The 20303-nt window shown below is 33.1% G+C and overlaps 1 protein-coding gene and 1 long non-coding RNA gene across 4 annotated transcripts; one reads left to right on the forward strand and one right to left on the reverse strand.

Moving 5' to 3' along the window:
* Positions 1 to 8235: 8235 nt before the first annotated feature.
* Positions 8236 to 11047, reverse strand: LOC110873347. Its single transcript, XM_022122270.2, has 2 exons — positions 10967 to 11047; positions 8236 to 8801 (listed from the first exon to the last, which is right to left on the reverse strand). The coding sequence occupies exon 2, from the start codon at positions 8794 to 8796 to the stop codon at positions 8236 to 8238; it is 561 nt and encodes a 186-aa protein (XP_021977962.2). The 5' UTR covers positions 8797 to 8801; positions 10967 to 11047.
* A 4748-nt stretch (positions 11048 to 15795) lies between these two features.
* LOC110873346 lies at positions 15796 to 18798 on the forward strand. Of its 3 annotated transcripts, XR_002555079.2 has the most exons (6): positions 15796 to 16109; positions 16340 to 16428; positions 16515 to 16664; positions 17702 to 17774; positions 17838 to 17980; positions 18746 to 18798. It is a non-coding gene; the product is annotated as an uncharacterized LOC110873346 (long non-coding RNA). The 3 variants fall into 3 exon arrangements; XR_002555078.2 differs by having other exon boundaries at positions 16340 to 16664; XR_002555080.2 differs by having other exon boundaries at positions 16340 to 16619.
* Positions 18799 to 20303: the final 1505 nt, after the last annotated feature.

Below are 20303 nucleotides of genomic sequence, written 5' to 3' on the forward strand. Positions count from 1 at the left end.
CTATTTTTTATTTGCATATTTTATGTACGAGTATGTATAAATATTATTTCTTCTGCATTCCGACGTAAACTTTTTTTATAGACGAGTCAGGTCAAATATAATACGTCTTCATTTAAAGAAACCATTTTTACGTGCATATTTTTATGTATGTTTCGTATAAATTCAAGTTATTGTTTGATATGAATTTCATTTACTTTACGTTTGATCCAATGACAATGTTTATACAAGTTACATTGAGTTTAACTGGATTCGTCGAAATGTGTGTTTTCATATGGTTAATGCATCATATAATGTTTGGACTAATCCATTCAATGTTTACGATGTACCCGCGCCGCAACGCGGGCGGATCTTAACCCTAGTTGGGATAAAATAAGAAAATAAATCCATAAATATATAAATGAGTGAGTCATGAGTGGATATTTCATATAACGTATTTACTTTCAGAAATCAGAACTCTAAAAATGAGGTCCAAGTGTCCAACCGTGTTCTTGCCTATGGTATTTCTCCCTTAAAATAATAATAATAATAATAATAATAATAATAATAATAATAATAATAATAATAATAAATAAAAATGTGACATGTGATTTGTTCCCACATATATTCCCATTCATGAACATCAAATTGAACGTAGTGGGCGTTAAGGAGAGTCCGCTGTGTTTGGTGTTTAACACTAGTGATGAACTTGGTATCAACACGTACCAAAAATCTCTATAATTAGGTACTGGTCTCTAAAAATACATGGTGTGGTACGACTTGGTATCGGTATTTGAAGGTAAAAACCCGTAAATACCATTACCGAACCTGAAATCGCCAAAAGTGGGTATCGAAAAATATTTTAGTTCAAGAAATTCGGTACCGGTATCCGGTGTCATTTTCTCATCTCATTTAACACCACTCTGTGGTTATGACTAGCTTAAAAAATTTGCTCATCTCATTTAACATTAAAAGGTGTGAGGAAGAGGTGTGTAAGTAACTTTTTTAACCAATCACACCATAACAATTGTTACTTAATTTTAATTAAATCATTACCCACTTTTAAAAATTTTAGTTAGCTAAAGTCGAGGTTTTTTCCCATAATAGTGTTGGTAGAAAAATTATTTACCAAAATAGTGTTAGAAAAATATTTACCAAAATAGTGTTTTTGAAGATTTTTTTTTGTTTCTCACTCCTATTCTAATTGGATAAATCCAATTCATTAAATAACTATTGATCTAATCATATTTTTAAAGAATATAAAAAAACAAATTTTTTTTATAAAACCTACTTTGAAACAAAAACATATTTTTTTGATATAAAAAAGGATTTTTAGTCACTTATTTCGTTGATACCTTATTTATTTATTTTTTTTCAAAAATCAAGTTTTCAAGCTCTTAGTTTGATCATTTTTATTCAATCCATTAACTAGGTTCGGATCCGTCCTTACTTTCTTCATTAATTAATACATGTTATAAAGAGTTAGTAGGTTCGAACCTACTATCTCTTTCGTGTGTTCGAACATTTTTTTTTGAACGGCAAATTTGGATCACTGATGAACAACTGGAGTATCATTGTGCCACTAGCGAAACCACCCGATCGTATCCATCTCCACTAGGTATAATGGCTATATACAAATTCAGGAGGAAACCCAATAAATATGGCAAAACCTCCCTTGTAGGAATCGAACTCAGGACCTATTGGTCCCAAAGCTTTAACCCACCCTCAAGTTGCCACTAAGCTATAAAGTCATGAGCTCGTGTATTCGAACATGAAATACATAATTTCTATGTGGGTTTTTCTTAAAGAATACTTTACTTAAACAAAATTTAGACTTTTAAATTTTTATCAGTTAGTAATTAAATCTACAAACTTTGTTTTTGTAAAAATAAAAAAAAAGAAAATAATAAAGAAAAGCTTTTTTATTTACCGGTTAAACTAACAGTTTTACAAATTTATTTAATATATTATGTTTAATATAACTATATATAAAATAATTAGTTAACGGAATAAAATATTAGTCAACAGAAATATATCGATGACAAAATTGAGTGAATTTTCACTTTTTTTCGTTGAATAACTTAAACTTGAATATGAGGGGGTAACTTTAACGAATAACTTAAACATGAATAGGAAGAAAGTTATAAGAATTACAATGGAGCTTCTTTTCTTTTCTTTTTTTTTTAATCAAATACAGTTTCTTCGACCTATAAAATATGTTTTTGTTTCAAAGTAGGTTTAAGAAAAAAAAGTGATTTTCTTTTTAGATTCTAGAAAAAACATGATTAGATCAATAGCTATTTAATGAATTGGATTTATCCAATTAGAATAGGAGTGAGTAACAAAAAAAAAAAAAAAATCTTTAAAAACACTATTTTGGTAAATAGTTTTGTAAAAACACTATTTTAGTAAATATTTTTTCCACCAACACTATTATGGGAAAAAACTCAGCTAAAGTCGCACTTTCTATTTAACAATCACATACTAATATAGAAACTTTTACTTTCATTTAAACCACCATAGATGGTGTCAGGGACGGACCCATATTGAGCGGATCGGGGCCCCTGGACCCCAATCTTTTTAAAAAAAATAAGAGAAGCGGCATATTAAATTTTTTACGGACTCCCATAAAATACATTAGCTGGACACCATTACAATAACTGTGAACGTAGTGTAGTGGTGAACTCCGTGTTTAGGGGAGGAGGGGTGGTCACTAGTGATAAAATTTCATCACTCACAATATCCAATCATGTTCCGCCATGTCAGCAACCATTTTTCCATCACTCACAACCTTTTTTTTAGTGGGGGTGGTCATCACTCACCACCATACCCAACAATTTTCCCCCAACCAACAACTACCCTCACAAAATCAATTCATCACGGCGTTGAAAATATCACGGAATCGAGAAACCGTGATACAATAACGCGTTATAAATTAAGCGGCGGTGGAAAAACAAAACCCATAACTCGTTATAAATGCCATCACGGGAACCACCCCGTGTGGCCTTACAAATGAAAAGTCTCGGGTCCGATCCCTGTTAAACTCTTTTTATGTTTTTCTTTCTTCTTAAATCTAGTTTTTAACTAGGGTTTTTACACCCCTTCAAAACATAAAGAGGCAAAGTTTTTTATACTCAATACGTACAAAGGCAAAAGCAAAACATTCTCCCTGTTCCTTCAAGAATTCAGTAACTGTCCATACTCCACAACCCTTATGCCGCCTTCCTCCGCCCTTCCGCCTGTGCGCCGCCGTCTTCCGCCTGTCCGCCCGTCCGCCGCCCTCTCCGCCCATCGGCCATCTGCTGCGTTCCTCTCCACACAGGTAAGAACTATTTTTTTTTTGTTTTAGTTTTGTTACTTGAATTTTGTTACTTGTCTAGTTGTTAAGGCATTACACGATGTGAATCTTTGTATGATTTGAATTTAGAATTTGTAGCTTATTAACTTAAAACTTGATTGTTTGGGAAAATCATGCAAGAATCATTGAAAAGAAAGTTTGATGCCTAATAGTCTTCAAGTAATACTGGTATGAAAATTGATTTGGAAGACCTTCCATGGTATTGTATTTTATTATTGTGTGTTTTCCATTTCGAATGACATCATATTTTTATTATTTTTATTGTGTGTTTTTTGATGAGTAATGATTATATAATTTTGTTATGATATTGTATTTTATTATATTTCTCGCCCCGACCCGACTCAAACGACGACGATCTGAAAATTTTAACGTTTGTTTGTGAAAAATGTGTACACTGAATAAAGGTGGACCCAATTAGAAAAAATTATAGGTCCAGTACTGGATGGTGTTGTGATGATAATAATGGTTTACGTGGCTACCAGCAAGCACCCTTTTATAAAGAATTTTCTTATAGCAAAATTTTAATTACTTTTTGAATATGCAAAAAGCTCAAATATAATATACGTAGACCCTAAACCATCATTAGTGCTCTAGTGATGGCCACGAGTATTTAAGTTCCATTTATGGTGGGTCCGGGTGAGTTTTCCCCTCAAGGTCTTAAGTTCGAGTCTTGGTGATAGGGGTTTCTCATTTAGGGGTTTAAATTGGGGATCTATTGTGCGAGGGGGCTCTCTAGCGCGGGCCCGGTTAAGACAACGTATGCTAGACCTCCCGACATTCGTGAATAATTCACACCTTTGAAAAAAAAATATACGTAGACCCTAGCTTGTAGAAGATTGTGACATAGGTGTGTTTAAGAGCAGTAGCTCACCCACTGGCGTGTTAGAGAGGGCGAGAAGGAGATTGATTCCATCTTTGGAGGAGAGAGAAAGATAGAAATATCTTTTTTATAAAAAAATGTTTGATAAAAACCAAAGAGAAATAGATAAACTGAATTCTCATTATTTAACATTACAATATATAGATGAACATAGCTATAAACCCTAAAGCCCATAAGTAATGTGTTGGGTCTAAATGTCTGGTTTATAACACTCCCCCTCAGACATTTAGAATTATACACAGTTTAACAACGTACTTCAGGATGATGTTAATAGGTACTTCAGGACCTGAACAAATAAACTGATACTACTGGATCAGCTATGCTGCCTCATTAAAAACTTATTAAGAAAACCCAGTGGGACAAAACTTAGTTAAGGGAAAAAGAGTACAGCGTGCATAATTCTCCCCCTGAATTCGGCAAACATCTTTCAATCTACGAAGACCGATCTTGTGTGATAGCTGCTCGAAACTGCTTCTAGGTAAAGATTTCGTGAACAGGTCAGCTAGATTTTCACTTGACTTAATCTGGCGAACATCAATTTCCCCATCTTTTTGCAAGTCACATGTTGAGAAAAATTTTGGTGAGATGTGCTTTGTTCGATCACCCTTGATATAACCTTCTCTGACCTGAGCTAGGCAAGCAACATTGTCTTCATAAATAATTGTCGGCTCCTTCTTGATCTGTTCTAATCCGCATGCTTCTTGTATGTGATTAATCATTGATCTCAACCGCATGCATTCTCGGCCAGCATCATATAGTGCTATCAATTCGGCATGGTTTGATGATGTTGCTGTAAGTGTTTGCTTAGTTGACTTCCAAGAAATTGCTATGCCACCATATGTGAATACGTAACCTGTCTGAGATTTTGCTTTTTGAGGATCTGATAGATATCCGGCATCAGCATACCCAACAAGCTGGGACTTTTGATCTCTCTGATAGAAAAGACCTAAGTCTTGTGTCCCGCAAATATACCGGAATATATGTTTTACGCCATTCCAGTGTCTACGTGTTGGATTCGAACTGTATCTCGCTAGTACATGTACTGCAAATGCAATGTCAGGTCTTGTGTTATTTGCGAGATACATAAGGGCACCGATCGTGCTTAAGTACGGTACTTCTGGACCAAGTACTTCTTCGCCTTCTTCTTGAGGGCGATAATGATCCTTGTGTGGATCTAGCAGTCGGACAACCATAGGTATGCTAAACGGATGTGCTTTATCCATATTGAAACATACTAACATCTTCTTGATGTAGTTTGATTGATGGACAAATGTGTCATTGCATAGATACTCAAATTGTAGTCCAATGCATAAATTTGTCATACCAAGACTTTCATTTCAAATTCCTTCTTTAACAACTGAGCAGCTTTCTCTATCTCTTCAGGAGATCCGATGATGTTGATATCATCAACATAAACTGCTATTATAGTGAAATTTGAGAGTGATCTTTTTATAAAGACACATGGACTAATTACATCAGACTTGTATCCTTCTTTTTCGAGATATTCACTAAGTCGATTGTACTATATACGACCAGATTGTTTGAGACCATATAAAGATCTCTGGAGCTTTATAGAACACATATCTCGAGGTGTTGATTTTAATGCTTCAGGCAATTTTAATCCTTTAGGGATTTTCATGTAGATGTCATTTTCAAGTGTCCCGTATAAGTATGCGGTGACGACATCCATTAGTCTTATATGAAGTCCTTCAGAGATTGTGAGGCCGATTAGAAACCTAAGGGTTATCGCATCCACTACAGGGGAATACGTTTCCTCATAATCAACTCATGGGATTTGGGAAAACCCTTGTGCTACAAGTCGAGCCTTATATCGTACAATCTCATTGTTTTCATTTCTCTTTATTGCAAACACCCATTTATAACCTACTGGCCAATCATTTCTGTGCATGCACTCTTCTAAAGTTTTAGGTACGTAATCATTTTCATTGATTACATCCGTTGCTATAGCATATGCGAATATATCATCAACACGTGTTTTATTCCGGTTCCACATTGTACTATCTTATACATAATTAATAGAGATCTCATTTTCATTCGGTATCGGTGTTTCTTCTGAAACTTCATTTTCCTCTGGATTCATAGTTGTCTCTTCTGGGACATTTACCTCTACCGGGGTTTTACTTATATTCTTTTGTGAGTTTTCACCAACTGCGTTACTTTGCTCTTTTCGTTTCCGTGGGTTTTTGTCTTTGGAACCGATTGGTCTCCCATGCTTTCGTTGTATAGTAATCGCTTATGGGATTACTTCAATTCGAGCAGGTGCGTTTGATGCTGGTACATGTGACTTTGTCACTCTATTCGTGTCTGTGAATGCATCTGGTAATTCATTCGCTATTCTTTGCAAATGTATAATCTTTTGGACTTCATATTCACATTGACCAGTTCGGGGGTCGAGATTTGATAGCGATGATGCATTCCATGTTATTTCTTGTGTTACCAGTCTTTCTTTGTCCTTATCTCCCCCTAAGACTGGGAACATCGTTTCATCAAAATGACACTCAGCATACCGTGCTGTAAACACGTCTCCTATCATTGGTTCTAAGTATCTAATAATGGACGGGGAGTTAAAACCAATATAGATACCCAGTCTTCTTTGGGGTCCCATTTTAGTACGTTGTGGTGGCGATATTGGTACATATACCGCACAACCAAAAATTCTAAGGTGGGACAAACTTGGTTCTCGTCCGGAGACCAGTTGCAATGGGGAGTATTCGTGATCAGCAGTTGGTCTCAATCTAATTAGTGTAGCGGCATGCAAAATAGCATGACCCCATGCAAAAGATGGTAATTTACATCTCATTAAGAGTGGTCTAGCGATTATTTGTAATCGTTTAATCAGAGATTCAGCTAAACCATTTTGTGTGTGAACATGAGGTAGTGAATGTTCAACATTGATCCCAATTGACATACAATAGTCATTAAAAGCTTGAGATGTGAACTCTCCCGCATTATCCATCCGGATATTTTTAATTTGATTATCGGGGAAATTTGCTCTCAATTGTATGATTTGAGCTAAAAGTCGGGCAAATGCTACATTTTGAGTAGCTAAAAGGCTCACATGTGACCACCTTGAGGATGCGTCTATTAAGATCAAGAAATAGCGGAATGGTCCACACGGAGGATGAATAGGCCCACAAATAGCCCCTTGGATTCTTTCTAAAAATGATGGGGTTTTATGTACCAGTTTAGTTTATGAGGGCCGAGTTATAAGTTTGCCCAGAGAGCATGCTGCACATGATAAATCTTGTGGTAGCAAAATTTTAAGTTTTTGAGAGGGTGCCCGGTTGCACTTTTGATTATTCGTCTCATCATTATGCTACCAGGGTGACCTAGACGGTCATGCCATATATTGAATGTGTCTTTATCTAACAGCTTTTGGTTACTCACGATGTATGATTCGATAGGATTGATATTAGTACAATATAATCCGGAGGATAAGGCTTCTAATTGTTCAACTATTGTTTCATGGCCATTTTTGTTTGAAGTAATTTGAAGATATTCAATATTATTTTTCAGATATTGTTTTTAGGTGGTAACCATTTTTTCAAATATCTTTAAAACTAAGTAAATTTCTTCTAGATTTACTAGAATATAATGCATTATCAATAGTTAATTTGGTACCCGAAGATAATGTTATGTGTGCTCTGTCGGAGCCTTCGATAAGGTTACTGACACCAGATATAGTACTAATTGGTGTCTCTTCCGGAGACAACTCAGAGGAAAAGTTTCATATCTTTGAGAATAGTGTTAGTACTACCGCTATCTACCGGACATTCATCACCAATAATAGCTCTACTGGAGCTAGTATACATATTTCTTCTGGAAATAATAAAACACGTTAAGTATAAGAAATTGCATGTTTGAGTATGATAAAAACATCATACAACTATAAATAAAACATCACTAGGTTTTAAATGAAATCATAATAATAGTTCAAAACATAAAATACCACTAGAGTTGAAATAAAATATAGTCTAAAAAAACATCACATAACACGCATTTAATGATTTTGTAGTATGAGCTTGTTGTTTTGTTCCACGACCAACAAACATGATATTAGCTCAGAATATTTTGTAAAATTATGTTCCCTGTACTGCTGCGCCAGGAGCATGTTGGATAAATGGAACGTTGAGATAGTTTGCTCAATCATGTCTTTTTCGGTGATTTGTTCACCACATAATTTAAGCTCAGAGGTGATGCGAAGAAAGGCAGAGTTGTACTCACTAACAGTCTTATGATCTCGTAGCCTTAAATGAACCCACCTGTAGCGAGTTTTAGAGAGTAAGACCAACTTCAGGTGGTCAAATCTTTCTTGAATGTTTTTCCATAACTCAAGAGGGTCCTCGACAGTACGGTTTTCCCTCTTTAGGTCTTCATGAAGATGAAGGCGAAGGAATGCCATAGCTTTAGTTTTTTCTTGAAGGGACGTTTTATTCCCATCAATGATTGTCTCCCCCAGACTCATTGCTTCCAGATGGGTTTTAGCATCAAAAGCCCACGAGGGGTAGTTGTTGCCCGAGATTTCAAGTGCAGTGAATTCAAACTTTGATAAATTCGACATTTTATCTATAAATGAAAGAATTATGGATTTAAAATTGAGCCGTAATATAAAATATATATTATAGGAGAACTTCAGGTTCTCTATAGGTAGAACTGCAGGTTCTATACTTTACGTCTTTTTAATAATAGAGTAGGAATTTAGAAACTCTTGTATGATTTCGTATTGTAAATATAAATTGTTTTTTGATAATTTAAGTAAATATTAAAATCTATACTATATAATAAAAGAAACCTGTTTTGGGACACTTGTCATTCTCTCATTTAATTGATTAAAATTATTAATAATACTAATAATAATAATATTTAATCTAAATTAATACAAATTTTTATTATTAATAATATTTAATCAAATCTAAAATCTAATCTAATACAAATTTTTATTATCAATAATATTTAATCAAATCTAATAAGAATTCATACGAATTCCAAAGTTGATATTAACTTTTAAATAATTAAAAAAAATCTACCTAACATCACAAAATGTTCATGTTAATTCGATTAATTAATTTGTTCAACAATCACTATTATCTTCATCATTCAGTACGGTTAACCGATTTATCATCATACAACTTCCCACCTATTCAATCATGTGATTTTTCAATCTTATATTAACTAAATAAATAAAGATTAATATTCAATCTTATCCTACTTTAAATATAAAAAAAATCCGTTAGTTCAGATTAATATTCAATCTTATCCTACTTTAAATATAAAAAAAATCCGTTAGTTTTTTTAAATATTTTTTTTTATTATTTAGTATATAAAATCATATTTATTCAACCCATGTAATACACGAGTGTTTTTAAAAATATAACTTTTTTATTATTTGGTAAACAATATTACATTTATTCAACCCGTGTAATACAATGGTTTTAAAGATATATTTTCTTTTTATTATTTGGTATATAATGTTACATTTATTCAACCCGTACAATACATATGGTTCTTATAGATATAACTTATTTTATTATTTAATATATAAAATTACATTTCTTCAACCCGTGCAATAAAGAAGGCTTTTAAAAAGATAATGTTTTATTATTTGGTATATAAAATTCATTTATTCAACCCGTATAATACACAGGGTTATAACCTAATATAATAAAATATATGAAACTTTGAATGATGGGATACAACCGTTAGCAGCTGCATTTATTGTAAATAGTTTATTATTAAAGAATAAAAACACATATTTTTAAAACGATTTGTAAATCTTAGCATTTTATCTTAAATCCATGTTTTTTCTTTTTTCTTTCGATGGGATACAACTTTTGGGTACCGGTTCATGTTTTATTCATTAAACAACCAACCCCATTTTGTGAATCTACCGCAAATCATAGCACAAGCAAAGGATGAACAAGGTAAACACTTTTTAAAACGATTTGATTTATGGATTTGAATCTTCGATAAACAGATATGATTTATTTTATTTTTTTTATTTGCGAAACACTGATCTTTTAGACCAAATATTTTGGGATGATTGGTTAATCCTGTAATAAATCCTGTTTCTGTCATCAGATCTCGCAAAGGAAGCGGTATCTACATACGTCGGTGATATAGAAGCGTCTCTACGCCGGATTGCGGTTGAGTACAGTCGCCGGAGAAGTTTTCGGGTCAGAATACTATGTATTGTGGGATGTTAATATGTTCTTTTTAGTTGTTTGTGTGTGACGGTAGTGACCGCTACTACAGAAATTGTACGAAAAAAAGGAGAACTTCAAAGTTTAAGATTCCGACGAATAATCCGGTAGAAACCGTCGTTAACCGGCACCGGAGAAAAGTTTTCAGGTCAGTTTTTTTTTCGTTGTTTATTTTTCGGTTTGTTGTACGGGAAGTACATGTATTCGGCGGTAGTGACCGCCGTTGTGCCGGTTGGCGATTGAGGACAGTCACCGGAGAGTTATAAAGTTCACATAAAAAAATCCTATTTCTATTGATCCAAAGAGTGATATCTACAAAGTAATTCGATTAAAAAAATAGAGGAAACAAAATTGTTTGCATCCTTTTCTATATGTGAATAAAATATCGCTAAGCATACAAAATATATCCCTTTTCAGTTATCACTTTGTGAAATTTAAAATTGTGCATCTTACTTTTGAAATACAGGTATATAGATATTATCTAGTAGATCGGGAAATTTATATATCATATTGTGGAGAATGGATGTGTACCCGGGTTATGAGAATCGAAGATGTTCGAATCCAAGAACGATGTTGATGCGGATTGCCGGTTAATCCCAGTGGAGAATCTTCGTGCTGATAACGTGATAAAAACCAAAGAGAAATAGATAAACTGAATTCTCATTATTTAACATTACAATATATAGATGAACATAGCTATAAACCCTAAAGCCCATAAGTAATGAGTTGGGCCTAAATATCTGGTTTATAACAATGTTAAGTTTTTTCAATAAAAGAAAACATCTTTGCTATTTTAACGTTTTCTAGAAACTTAGAGAAAATATAATTAATATAAATAAAAAATACAAAGATATAGTTGGGTTGAAAAAATTTTACTAATCAATTTGGTAATAACATTCTTTTTCCTATTTTTAAAGTGGGTAAGGGTAAAAAGCAAGATATAATTAGTTATATATCATCTTAGATGAAAGATAAATATTTTTTTACATTATCGTGAGCCTGTGTAAAATATAGAAAAGAATAACTAAGTCGATTTTTGATCTGCACGTTGTGACAGACCTATCAAACGGGGGAAAATAGATGCGCTACAATGGACATATCAAACGAGAAAAAATAGATGAAAAAACGTTGAACCACACATGCACATTGCGACATGTTAACTCGGAAAATTTAAAATGAAACGTTAAACGAAAAACTTGCGAAAGATGAAAAGTATAAGAGATCAAAGTTGAAAGTAAAAAAGTGTTGGATTTAAATTGCCAAATATGAGAAACTTTTTGTTAAAAGTAAAAAAAAAAAAAAAAGGAAATCCAAGAGGTTAAATTGCAAAAGATAGAAACTTTTGAATTAGAAGTGAAAAATCAAATTAATCAAAGGAGTTAAATTATCAAATATTGAAACTTTAGACTTAAATCGACAAACATTAAAACTTTAAAGTTAGAAAGGAAAAATCCAATTTTTTAATTTGAAAAACTCCCAGAGCCAAAGCCAAAGGTACAACAACCTTAAGCACAAATATGTTGCATATTTATTTTAAAAAACTCCCAAAGCCAAAGATACAACAACCATAAACACAAATATATTGCTTATTTATAGTTTTTAATTAAATTTAAATAGTTCTTTAATATTAACCGATGTTAAAAAATCATATTTGTAAAAGTCATAAAACAATATATGTACAAAAAAAAAAAGTCCTTATCTCTCACACAATGTTAGTCTGATACCTTTGTAGATATCACCTCTCATTACCAAGATCCCCTTCTAATATATTTTCTCCATACAGCACTTTCAATACTTCACATCATGGGTGCAAGATAGAAGGGGTCGGGGCGTCTAACCCTCCGAACTTTTTGCTCAGTAGTGTCCGGTATGTAGTTTTCGTATATAATTTTTTAGATATATACGTTTTCGACCCCTTGGTTTTATAATTCTTTTAGGTATATACATTTTCGATCCCCGGTCGGAAATCTCAAACTTCGTCACTACTTGACATGAAAAAGAGTCGAACCGGTTTGCCCAATCCAAAATCCGATCTTCTAGCTTCGTTGTACCAACATGTTTTAAGTGAGATTTTACTTTATTCACCCATCAATTGATTCGTATATTCAACGAAAACTATTATTTCATAACATAAGTATGAGAGAGAAAAATACTATTCTAGCATTTTTAGAAATTTATGACAATTTTTCTTTCAATATTCCCTTTCCATAAATCATTATCAATTGTATATTCTAAATTCACCAATTGTTGGATATTCTCTTGGATTTTCATAATCAACTTTTGTACTTTTTTAAATTTTATAATCATAACAGATGCTTGGGATTGGTTGCACCTGTCTCTCTGTCTCTACATATATTCCATTCACATGCACTTCCATTCTCACTCAAAAAAACATCTTCTATTCACACCTTAGGTTTTAAACACAAAAACCATACAAACATGGCCACTAATGCTCCCAAATTCACATTGAAATGTAGCCAACCAAAGAGGGGTCAGATCAAGATCAAGATTATCAAGATCATTGGTAAATCACTCAAAGACTTAGCAATTGGGCTCGCCCGAAAAACGACAAAAGCTGCCTTAGATGAAGGAGGCATCCGCGGGTGCTTTAGTTTTTCGGCTACTGTATATCCACTCGTAGCCACCAAAATACTAATTGGAGATAAAAATCACAAAATCATCAAGGTTGCAGAATTTGGAGGAGAAATCGAGGGGCGGGTGATGGCGGTAGCAACGGGTGGCTTCGCTTGACTGCCGGATTTGTTCTACCTGTAAGAAGGTTGTTAATAAAACGAAACATTTTCATATGATTTTCTTTTTATCTCTTTTTATGCTTGTATTAAATTTAATTTAGTTTTTGTAATTTTATCTCTTTTTATGCTTGTATTAAATTTAATTTAGTTTTTATAAAAAGAATATGTTTGGGTTAAAATGCGCATGTTCATGCAGTCTGAACATTTTTCATTTATGTTCGTTACTTGCATCTAAAAATAACTAATGTAAGTTGTGTTGCTAGTTTACATTAAAAACTAAATTAACGTATGTTTGAAATAAATAAATAAAATTAACATATGTTATCATTTTATGTGAAATAAACAAAAAAATTCCAATAGAGTGTAAGTGTACAACTATATATTCCAATAGTTGGTTGCATCACATTTTAAGTTGAAGGTTTAAGTATCGTATTTCTCTACTTAAACTTGATTTTATATCCAATATCGCTCTAGTTACCCGAATATAATAATACATGTTTACTTTTTTTCTAAAAAGTGAGAAAAAAAAAAAAAAACTTTTAGTAGGATCAAACTAAGTTAATGGGCTAATTAGTTAACCAAAAAACCGAAACAGATCGAATTGATTCAACCCTTCGATATACAGGTTGGAGATACAATAGGAAGTTTATTTGGCTAGGAAGTGATCTTGACCATCCATTTAGTTAATCAAGGGCTAATATTAAATGAATAAAATTGAAGCCAAAAAAAGAGACACGTGGGTTTGTTAAGGGCATTCTAGTCAATCCAGCACAATAGTTTCTCTCTCCTCCAATTCCCCCCCATTTTTTAAACGTTAATAACTTTTTCATACGACATTATTTTTTTTATAGAAATTGCACCAAAAAAACGAGCGTTTTTTATCTTTAAAACGAGTATAATATTGCTATATTTTCGAATTTTTTTTTTTAAAACCCAGTTGCGTAAAACGCAATGGAGAAAACCCAGTTGGGTAAAACGCAATGAAAAAAAACATAAAAAATGACTTTTTCTAAAACGCAACGCACAAAAAACACAAAGAAATGTCTTATTTCTAAAACGCAATGGCCAGAAAACACAAATAAATGTCTTATTTCTAAAACGTAATAGCCTAAAAACACAAAAGAAAATGTACTTTTTAAAATGCAACGGACTGAATGTGTTTTACCTAAAACGCAATGCACCCAAAACACTTAAAAATGTCTTATTTCTAAAACGCAATGGCCAGAAAACACTTAAAAATGTCTTATTTCTAAAACGCAATGGCCAGGAAACACTTAAAAATGTCTTATTTCTAAAACGCAATGCCTAGAAAACACATAAAAATGTCTTATTTCTAAAACGCAATGGCCTAAAAACACAAAAGAAACTGTTCTCTCTAAAACGCAATGAACTGAATACACATAAAAATGTGTTTACCTAAAACGCAATGAGTAAAAACACTTCAAAAATGTTTTATTTCACTACTAGAAAATCGGCCTAATGCAACCTTTTAGAAGCAACCTTTTTCAAATGAGTTGCATTTGACTCTAATGCAACTTCATTGAACATAAAGGTTGCATTAGAAGATCTAATGCAACCTTTTTTATAAAAAGTTGCAAAATCATATGAAATTTGCAACCTTTTTGTTGAAGGGTTGCATATTTTCTTGAATTTTGCAACTTTTTTTAGAAAGGTTGCATTGCGAAAATTTAAATATAACTCTTATTTTAAAAGGTTGCATTGTTAAAAATCAAATGCAATTCTTATTTTAAAATGTTACATTGTTAAAAGTTAAATGCGGCTATTATTTTTAAGGTTACACGTATATGTTATTTTATCACAATTATATTAAAAATGCATATATGTAAGTTCTCAGTTTTACATGCTTTGATTATTTGTATAATCCACTAATGCACGTATAACCACTTTAATATGAAGGGGGGGGGGGGGGCAGGGCCTTGTCTTCGGGTATCCCTTACTCGTAGGCTGCACATCGCCGCTAGTCCTACGGCTAGTACTCGACGGGTAAACAACACTTGTATAATATTTTAAGATTTTATTTACATATGTCTATTTCTGTGGTTTAGTACATAATTTATGTACGTCACTCATTGCAAACTGTGTCCTTTATCTTCAATAATTACAAAAAACATACTCGATGTTTACAAAACCTTGCAAGTTATGTCATTTATCCCTAAATCAGTTAATTTTTTGTGGTCAAATCTGACCAAATGGACCCCACATGTGTGTATTTTGGTCATTTTACTCTCATGTGGGGTCCATTTGGTTAGATTTAACCACAAAAATTAAATGAGTTAGAGCTAAAGGACATAACTTGTATGGGTTTGCAAACATCAAGTACGTTTTCTGTAATTATTGAAGACAAAGAACAAAATTTGCAATAAGTAACATATATAAAGGATGATTTTTGTAATTTACTCTTTAATTAATTTACATAAACAACACTTCTAAGTTATGTTAGCTTTTTTGATGTTTTAAAAGAAAACATGATATAAAATTTTTTAACTAAATATAATTAGAAGTATATTATATTAGTTAAGTTTGAAAAAATAAATCATTTCCCCTTATCTAAATTTCCATTGTCTCCCAAATTTATCTTTTCCCTCTTAATCTAAAATCTCAAACTTTCCTTTTTCTCTTTTCCCTCTTCTTGCTTTTATTCGGTTTCTCAAATTCCCGCTTCTTCCCCATCCCATTTCCTATGTCCCTGGAGATGCCCTTCTGAAACATTTAGAAACCACCATCACACACCATAATGAAGAAATGAGGTAGCGAAATATGGCAAGTGCAGGGTCAACCTTAAGCTTCGGGAAGTAAAGCCCTAGATTAGGGCTCCAAATACTTTTAGATCTACCCAACGTTAGGGTTAATGCTTCAAATTTAAAATAGATTTGAGGTCTTGCCCAATCATTCATTAACAGGTATGTAGAATTAACTGCGTGAGAAGTGCAGGGGAGAAAGGCTGTGAGTTTCCTACTTTCTAGTTGTTTTTTGTTGTCACTCGCTTAGAAAAGTATTTTGATTGTTGCAGCTCCTAATTTGTGTTGTTCTTGACTGGGAATTCTTGTTATGTCCTTGAAATGCCTTTTTATTTTTCTTGGTTTTATTCGATGCGAGAACATTCATAATGCTTAACTAATATGCATGATAGATTTTGTGCACTTGATAAAGCACGCCAGGTGTTCGATGCCATGCCGAAGAGAGGCGCTTTCAATTTTACGCATGCCAGCAAGATTATATGTAACGTTAAGTATACACAATTAAGAAAGTGTGCAGAAATTGATTAATTTCTCTCTTCTTACAAGTATTTTTAATCTTTTTGTTAGGACTTGGGAGTTTAGTGGAAGAGTGAAAGGTAAAAGCTGGATATTGTAGACACAACAAGTGCTCAAGAATCAAGATGCTTTTCTAGCTGGAGTATCATCAAAACAGTAATGCATTAAAACAGTCTATCTATACTCAATCGTTCTTAAAAGGTTTATTTTCTTTCTAATTTATGTTTTGACTTGAACATTTGCTTTAGGATTGAAGTTTTTTTTTTCTGATTGATGTTAATTACATTCGCTGAATGAATTCGTCCATGAAACAAGCCTAAATCAGGTGTCACAATTTTGGGCTTTGTCATACGTAGTTCTTCTAGTTATACGAAGTAGACTTTGTTTGTTGTTTGCAAGGATTGGAACTTGATAAAATGTAAACATAGAATTAATGTCATATTATAGAACCCTGCTATTAGCCTATCACTTGATACATGTGTAGTAGCTCATGTTGTTAAATATGTATAACTTGATCGCTGTAGTTTAAAGTCCTTAACATCTTTTTTCACGCCCATTATGCTGAACTATTTTGGTTTTTTTATTTATTTATAATTTACATCACACAGTTCTATTACACAATAATCTTGATATTTGTGTGTTGATATGTTTTAATTTTGTCACAGTTCTTTGTAATCCTTTATTCCTTGTACATTTTGTTTTTATAATTGCTCATATTACTAATTTATTTGTATAGCTGTACTTGATGATACTATGTATTTCCACAACTTGTGAGGTTGAATTTATAAGCAGCGCTTTTTGGTCTAGGAGATAGTTTAATACGCCTGCTTGGTGTTTGATGGGTTTATAATTTTATATAAATAATGTTTGCTTATTTTGGCAAGTTTGATTCCTACTGATCATTACATTTGCAATAGTTTTGGGGGCATTGTGCTGAAAATTCTGTCTGTTGTGTAGAATTTTTAGGATGATATGGTCCAAGAGTACTTGGATGCACCTTTAAGACATTCTCTAACTCGTGTGCCTGTGGCATCTAAAGTCTTTTTTATGGGGTTACCATCTTGGGTTCGTTCGAAATTTAGACATCTCTTGTTTTTATATTTCTAGACCCCTTAAAACAAATATACGAGCATGCTTCTATATTTGTTACATTTTGACTTAAGTTAATGAATTATGTGAAGTTGTAAACCATGTAATAAGACTCAAAGTTTGTTTAAACTATGTTCCTTCACGTGTAGGGTAGTGAATGAACCACTTGAAAGTATATGATATCCTATGTTCTTGGTTTAGATGGGAATAGCATGGCAAAAGGTATGCTTTTATTTATTATTATATTAAATGTCAATCTTTTTCTTATTATTTGCATTTGGGCAGTGTTTTATGAGCTTTGTACAGTGTAATTGAGGGTGTCTTGGTGGCGTCTTTGTTCGGTCTTAGTTCAATGGTTGGATTGCTGATGAATCTAGGCGTTGTTTTGCCTATTGTCTTTAATGATTCAAAGTATATTCACTATGAGGGTAAGTCTTTATGACATCCCAAATTACTTACATCAGTGTTACCGTTGTGCTTCAAGAAGGGGTCATACCATTTCTTGTATAAAATATTTTTATTGTTTCCAAATTATATACTTCTATAAGGTGTCATTGTTTTTATGAAGTTTTGAGTTGTTCACTATTATATTATTAGGATAAAACACATTTTTTCGTTTTCTATTATTTAGTAGGAATGAGCAAATAGTATCGGGTACCGGTACTGAACCGGTACCGAATTTACCGAACCGGGTACATTTTTGGTATCGATTCGGTACCAACTTTTGACATTTTCGGTACCGGTTCGGTACTGGTATTTACCGGTTTTTACACTAAAATACCGGTACCATACGGTACCGAACCGGTACCGAATTTACCGAACCGGGTACATTTTCGGTACCGATTCGGTACCAACTTTTGACATTTTCGGTACCGGTTCGGTACTGGTATTTACCGGTTTTTACACTAAAATACCGGTACCGTACGGTACCGAACCGTACCGTACGGTACAGTACGAGGTATATTCGGTACCGGTACCCACTTTTGATGATTTTCAGTACCGGTTCGGTACGGAACGGGTACCATGCTCATCCCTATTATTTAGTGTAATTTTTTTTACTTCTGATACCTATTTTGTTTGCTTGATTAGACTGCATTTAAACTTGATTTATGTTGATAATTTTATAGTAAGTGATGTATAGAATTTCCCTATTGCTCTTGACTCGCTTTATCAATGTTGTTTTGCCATTATAGGTGCTAAGGTTTAAACCAAGCGTCCGCTAAGTATTGAAGAGGGCCACTTAAGGGAAAAAATGAGCTAAAAGCTTTACGAAAAGATTTTGAAGGCCAATGAGCAAACTTTGAAGCTACGGTGTGAAATATTATGAAAATGCTACACATTTAAGTATTTCGGGAATTAGATTAGATTAATAGGATGTTTATTGAAAACTATATTTATTTATTACATTGTTATTTTGAGATTGGACACATGTAGAATTACCGGAACAATTATATATTGTGTTAGTGTGTTATGGTAGTGTAATTGGATCTTGTTGTATATTAATAAAAAAATTAATTACTTTAAACAATGATGTTATAGAGTTGCATTTGATGTTTAAAAAGGTTTTTTTTTCTACTAAGAATATAAAAAGGGTTGCATTTGAGTGTAGCAAAGGTTGCATTTGAGGTAGTAAAGGTTGCATTTAAGTGTTCGAAAAAAGTTGCATTTAGTGTAAAAAAGTTGCATTAGCTTGTAAAAGGGGTTGCATTTTAGAAAGGTTGCATTTGAATAGTAAATGCAACCTTTTTTAAAAAGGTTGCATTATCTAACAAAAAAGTTGCATTAGGTCTAATGCAACTCCATCTAATGCAGCTTTTGATAAAAGGTTGCATTAGGCCTATTGCAACCTTTTCAAGACCTAATGCAACATTTTATCGGGGTTGCATTAGCTCCATTTTCTTGTAGTGTTTCTAAAACGCAATGACCAGAAACTGTTGTTCACAGAACCAGAAACTGTCTAAAACGCAATGACCAGAAACTGTTGTTCACAGAACCAGAATCTAACTAAAACGCAATGACCAGAACCTGTTGTTTACAGAACCAGAAACACTGTCTACGAATGCAGTTTTGTATGTGAATTATCTGAACCAGGAAGCAGGAGATAAAAAACTGTCTACGAATGCAGTTTTCCAGAGGCAATTTACAAAAAATTAAATTTTCTGATGCATTTTTATTACAACAATTTAATCAGCTCAACCCCAGCCAGGGGCTGCCGCCCCTGGGACCCCGCTACCAGGGGCGCTGCCCTCGGACCCCCGCCAATATCGTAAAACGCAATGAATAAATAAAAAACCCAGATCGTAAAAATGAAATTAAAGAATTTCTTACATGGATCGAAGTGATTTCTTCAACAATTGACGAAGTTTGAATGATTGAAACACTTATCAACGCTCGAATTGAACGAATCGAGTGATTATCTCCAAAATCACCGGAAAAACGAGATTTTTTTATGAAATTAAACTGGGTTCTCTACAAAAAAGCTGAAGAAACACGTTGATCGGGTGTTTGAATCATTGATTGGTGACGAAAATCGCACTATAATGTAGTGATTATTGAGATAGAAAGTGAAGAGATGGTTGAAGATGGTTGATTTTGAAAATGGTGGGTTTTGAAAATGGTGGGTTTTGAAGTTACTGGTTTTTGAAAAGGAAGAAGAAATGGTTGGATTGACTAAAATACTCTTTTTCTTTATTTTAAATGTTGTCACATGTCCTAATCCTATTGCTTCCTACACTTCCTAGCCAAAATAAA

This window comes from Helianthus annuus, chromosome 8 (genome assembly GCF_002127325.2).
Source record: "Helianthus annuus cultivar XRQ/B chromosome 8, HanXRQr2.0-SUNRISE, whole genome shotgun sequence".
Classification (NCBI taxonomy): Eukaryota; Viridiplantae; Streptophyta; class Magnoliopsida; order Asterales; family Asteraceae; genus Helianthus; species Helianthus annuus.